Consider the following 5,761-nt stretch of genomic DNA (forward strand, 5'->3'; position numbering starts at 1 on the left):
AGCTCCATTGACCATGTTATTTTATCATCTAGATGAAGAGAAAAACACCTCAAACATAAAAGTTACTTCATTTGAGGGATGCTCAATGAACATAATTTTGATTAAACAAAAATCATGCGAAAACATGGGAATCAACTATACTATCAGAAAGTTATATTGACACTACTATCTTATAATCTCGATTTGAAAGCTAAAATATCCAAGCAAACAAGTGGGGTCTGTGTGTAAATTGAGATATTTACGCTCTGTCCAGGCCTGCAAGTATTTCGAACACTCAAAATCTACCGAGGTCGTATCAAAGGCACGGCTGGATAAGTTTACGAGCACGACACTCGTGTCAGTCGTACACGTCACTATGTTTCTGGCCAATAAAAAAGGTTAAAATACACTTCATTTGAGAGAGAATCAGTGAACATCACCTTTCCAACAATACCCTTTTGACAGTCACTTAAACTCATGTTATACTTTGAAGATCTCCAAATAAGCCAAAGGGAACCTTGTTGTAATTAAGTGGACTGAATTACACAACAGCCAAGACATGTTATTGAAAGAGCAAAAATTTTCAAGAAATATTTTGCAAGATAATAAGATTTGAATTTACAGGGCAGACAATGGCAGCATCTATATCAAAGTGCAATAAAGAAACAATACAAAAATAAATGAGGGGATAGAAGCTCTTCTTACTCCAGAGGGGGGTTTATCTGAAAAATATCAAGACACTGTGGATCAGTTGGGGATCTCTTGAGACGGATCAGGTGGATTGTGACCGCACGGCCTGTTCAATTTGTTCATGTGAGAGGACGGCGGCGCCTTCGAATTTGGAGCCCTCCATTTCTCGGCGTAGCTGGCAGGGTATGGCAGGGTTAGTGAGAGAAAGAAACAGCCAGCAGAGACCAATAAAATGGAGAAAGAGAGAAATGAAGAGACAGAGGGAGATAGAGAGAGAGAAAGAGAGAAATGAAGAGACAGAGGGAGATAGAGAGAGAGAAAGAGAGAAATGAAGAGACAGAGGGAGATAGAGAGAGAGAGAGAAAGAGAGAAATGAAGAGACAGAGAGAGGAAGAGAGAATGAAGGGTCAGAGAGAAATAAAGAGAGAGGGAAAAAGAGAAATGAAGAGGCAGACAGAGGAAGAGAGAAAGAGAGAAATGAAGAGACAGACAGAGGAAGAGAGAAAGAGAGAAATGAAGAGACAGACAGAGGAAGAGAGAAAGAGAGAAATGAACAGACAGACAGACAGAGACAGAGAAAGAGAGAATGAAGAGACAGACAGAGACAGAGAGACAGAAAATTAAAAGAGACAGACAGATGAAGAGAGAAAGAGAGAAAGAGAGAAATGAAGAGACAGACAGAGGAAGAGAGAAAGAGAGAAATGAAGAGACAGACAGAGGAAGAGAGAAAGAGAGAAATGAACAGACAGACAGACAGAGACAGAGAGACAGAAAATTAAAAGAAACAGACAGAGGAAGAGAGAAAGAGAGAAATGAAGAGACATACAGACAGAGAAAGAGAGAAATGAAGAGATAAAGAGGGAGAAAGAAATGAAGAGGGGGAGAGAGAGAAAGAGAGAAATGGATAACGAGAAAGAGAAAGAGAGAAACGAAAAGAGTAAGAGAGAGAGAGAGAAATGAAGAGAGGGGAGAGAGATAGAAGTGAAGAGAAAAAAGGGAGAGAGAAATGACAAAAAAAGAGGGAGAGAGAAATGGAGAGAGGGGGGGAGAGAGACATGAAGAGAGAGAAATGAATAGGGAGAGAGAGATGGAAAAAGAGAGAAATGAAGAGAGTGAGGGAGAGAGGAATGAGGAGAGAGAGAGAGGGAGAGAGAAATGAAGAGGGAGAGAGATGGAAAAAGAGAGAAATGAAGAGAGTGAGGGAGAGAGGAATGAGGAGAGAGGGAGGGAGAGAAAAATGGAGATGGAGAGAGAGATGGAAAAAGAGAGAAATGAAGAGAGTGCGGGAGAGAGGAATGAGGAGGGAAAGAGGAAGAGAGAAATGAAGTGGGAGAGAGAGATGTAAAACGAGAGAAATGGATAGCGAGAGAAAAAAAAGAGAAATGACAAGAGTGAGGGAGAGAGAAAGAGAGAGAAATGAATAGGGAGGGGAGAGAAAGAGAGAGACATGGATAGTGAGAGGGAGAAAGAGAGAGAAATGAAGAGAGAGAGGAAGACCGAAGAAGGGATCAAAAGAGAAATGAAGAGATAGAGAGGGAGAGAGACATAAATGAAGAGAGAGAGAGATAGTAAAGAAGAGAAAGAGAGGGAGACAGGAGGAGGATAGAAAATAAGAAAAAGAGAGGGAGAAAAAAAGAGAGAACTGAAGAGATACAGGGAGAAAGAGAGAGATGGAAAGAGAAAGAGAAATGGAGAGAAAGGGAGCGAGAGAAATAAAGGGCCAGAGAGAAATATGAAGAGAGAGAGAGAGGAGAATGGAAAATTAAAGATTAAAGAATAAGAGAGAACAGAGCAGGATGGAAAGAAGGGATGTGTGGGAAGAGATGATGATGATGATGACGAAAGAGAGGGAGCAAGGATAAGAGTAAAAAGAGAGGATGTGTGTATGAAAGCGAGAGAGAGAGAGAGAGAGAGAGAAAGAGAGATAGAAACTAGATGGGAATAGAGAGAGAGAGAGGGGAGAAAGAGAGAGAAAGAGCACTGAAAGGCACAGAGGACACACACACCTCTTGAAGTATAATGGACTGGTTGTGTGGAGGGAATCTGCGCATATCCTTGAGCATCGCCAGTTGCTGCCAAATTGAAACAATTTCCAAGTCAGGAAAAAAATTCAGAGTCAAGAAAGAACTACATACCTTTGCATACACAGAAGACAATTCCAAAAATTAATATATTTTAAATAATAGGGAAATATATAATCACATAAATTACCTGCTCTTGCAATTTCTGGTGAGAGAGAATCCTCCGAGAAAACTCTTCAGGCTCAAGCTCTGCTTCATCACACGCCATCTCTTCCCTGGGAGAAACCAAAATATAAGGGAATGAAGGAATCTCCCTGAAGAAAAAGTATTAATAATGTATTTCTTTCTTCACCGGTCAGGTCATTTACTTTCAATTATTTTCTTTTGTTTGTCTTTTTATTTTTTTATATTTTTTAATTTTTAATTTTTTCATTCTATTACTCTATTTATATTTTAATTTTTTTAGTACAATTATGAACCATTCCATTTTTTTAAGAAAACATGTCTTGTTATTAATTAACAAACAGTTGGTAAAGAAGATAAATCTTATCAAGAGGTAGAAGTCCATACATAGCGATGAAACGGTAGAACTGAATCATCAGATCTTTGTCGTTCTCGAAGGTTCCATTTACTTTTCCTAAGCATGAAATACCAAACCTGGGATCTGAAATTTTGAAGAAAACAAGTCTCAGACTCTGGTCAAGCAATGCAAGCGATAGTATCAAAAAATTAACAAGGGGAAAATTATGAGAACAGAAATCATAATTATAAGTTTAACAAAGGTTAAGCTGGGTGCGAGCTCATGACTTCGAAAGAATATTCTCCTTTTGAAAAGTATTTTACTTAAAAATAGTCTGGACTCAGATAAGATATGGAAAATGGGATCCCATTTGAACTAAGAAGGGTTGGTGGGCAGCGACTAATTCACCAACATCATCATCGTCATTATCATCATCACTAAATTCAGTCATCGTTGTCCATGTGTGGCTTGGACAAATGACAATTATGACAACAAATTACTCATCAACAGATGAGTGCCAATTATGGCCCTTGGAAATGGGATGGTGATGACAATGTTGGACCTTGGAAACGGGATGACGATGATGACAATGATAGCCCTTCATAACTGAATGATAAGGTTGATGAATGGATGATGAAATGCTCTATCGTAGATTGGAAATTGATGGATGAGGATGACTATGATGGCTCTTGGGAAATGGATAGTGCGGCGATGAAAATTTGCCATAAATTAATGGATGATGGTTCTTGGAATCTGGATGGTGATGACAATGACGATGACAATCCATCATCAACCAATGGGTGACAATGATGATGATAATGAAGGCTAGTGGAACTACAGTAACAATAATGAATCGTCATCATCCATTATCATAGTCATCACTGACAACACCGAACCCTAGAAATCAGATTCACAACTCAATAAGAAAATTCCATCCTTCATAATACCAATTATGATAATGAGGATTTAAATGAGAATTCTCTCGGTTACTTAATCGCCTCTAAGAATTCTTGACTGGACAGATCACTAGGATGAAGATCCAAGTATACGAGATTTTGATAAAAGAAACGCAGGTCTGAGGCCAATGGAATCGTAAACAAAGAAATATTTGCAACTCTTCTTCCGGATGGTTTACAAGCGAATCCCAAAATTAAATATTTCAAACCCCAGTGTACAGGTGGTTTCGATCAAACGTAAATTCAGTTAAAATAAACGTCATACTGATTCCCATTTCTGTGAGTATTTCCTCCTGGATAGCAGTAGTCACAGCAACCGCTTCCTGCGCACAGAAAACTTATAATTATCGCCGTTTCTCAGTAAGTTTAAAACCTCGATGCTAACAGCGATCAAAGAGAATGCGACACTAATTCAAAACCGAAAAACAGTATGAAGAGATTTGAGGATCAAACAGAAAACCTAGCTCTAATCCCTGTACCCGATGAACAAATGGGATAAAAACGAATAAAAAAAGTTCAAATACTTCAGAGGCAGAATTCTGGACCTGATTATCATCAACGGCTTCTTTGATCCGCTTCTTGACATCTGTAACGGACGATTCAACTCAGATTATCCACCAAATCCGAATTTTTTTCAAAAACTTCACAAAAATTCCAAATAAACCGAAAAAAAAGGAGGAAGAAATCTCCACCGGGCTGAGAAGTGAGAAACGCAAAACGATCGAAGAGTTGATTCAGCTGCTCCCTCGACAGCATTCCCCCCGGCGACGAAGGCCCGCTCGCCATCTGAGATACAACAATGAACAAGTGGAGAGCGCTCGCCTTACCGTTATAAATGACAAATATTTCAATTAGAATTCGGTACACGTCAACCGTCAACGTCAACGTCATCCTTCGTTGACTATTGCATTGAATAGTTTTGAATGGTGGACTTTGACTTTGACGTTAATGATGCCTGGGCACCACAGATGTTTGACTATGACCGTCGTTGACGTTGACGATGGTGTTCAATGTGGGACGAACGGAGAGCTCTCGCGTTGTCGTTATAAATGAGAATGTTTCAATTAGAATTCGGTGCACGTCAACCGCCAGTGTCAATGTCATCGTTCATTGACAATTACGTTGAATAGTTTTGAATGTTGGACGTTGACTTTGACGTTAATGATGCCTCGTCACCACAGATGTTTGACTTTGACATTAATGATGCCTGGGCACCACAGATGTTTGACTTTGACATTAATGATGCCTGGGCACCACAGATGTTTGACTATGACCGTCATTGACGTTTATGATGATGTTCAATGTGGGACGAACGGAGAGCTCTCGCGTTGCCGTTATAAATGAGAATGTTTCAATTAGAATTCGGTGCACGTCAACCGCCAGTGTCAATGTCATCGTTCATTGACAATTACGTTGAATAGTTTTGAATGTTGGACGTTGACTTTGACGTTAATGATGCCTCGTCACCACAGATGTTTGACCATGACTGCCACCGTTGGTGACGACAATGACAGAGGTAAAACTTTGACATGTGTGGTTGGTGTTGACGTTGTAGTCAATAGTCTTAAGCTCGAGTGCTCCCTTCTCAGAGGGTT

At 39.7% G+C, this 5,761-nt stretch overlaps 1 protein-coding gene across 1 annotated transcript; it reads right to left on the reverse strand.

The window, feature by feature from the left end:
* Window positions 1-559: 559 nt before the first annotated feature.
* Window positions 560-4,998, reverse strand: LOC144716093 (plant/protein). The gene is made up of 7 exons (XM_078591131.1): window positions 4,859-4,998; window positions 4,712-4,752; window positions 4,432-4,489; window positions 3,261-3,354; window positions 2,881-2,965; window positions 2,676-2,741; window positions 560-844 (listed from the first exon to the last, which is right to left on the reverse strand). The coding sequence occupies exons 1-7, from the start codon at window positions 4,950-4,952 to the stop codon at window positions 752-754; spliced, it is 531 nt and encodes a 176-aa protein (XP_078447257.1). The 5' UTR covers window positions 4,953-4,998; the 3' UTR covers window positions 560-751.
* Window positions 4,999-5,761: the final 763 nt, after the last annotated feature.

The sequence above is a fragment of the Wolffia australiana genome, chromosome 20 (genome assembly GCF_029677425.1).
Source record: "Wolffia australiana isolate 7733 chromosome 20, ASM2967742v1".
Taxonomy (NCBI): Eukaryota; Viridiplantae; Streptophyta; class Magnoliopsida; order Alismatales; family Araceae; genus Wolffia; species Wolffia australiana.

Coding starts and splice junctions, on each gene's coding strand:
- LOC144716093 (XM_078591131.1), bottom strand. CDS start 4,952: ATGGCGAGCGGGCCTTCGTCGCCGGGGGGAATGCTGTCGAGGGAGCAG. Junction 3,355..4,431: donor ACTCACAGAAATGGGAATCA/GTATGACGTTTA, acceptor TCAAAATTTCAG/ATCCCAGGTTTGGTATTTCA. Junction 2,742..2,880: donor ACCAGAAATTGCAAGAGCAG/GTAATTTATGTG, acceptor TCAATTTGGCAG/CAACTGGCGATGCTCAAGGA.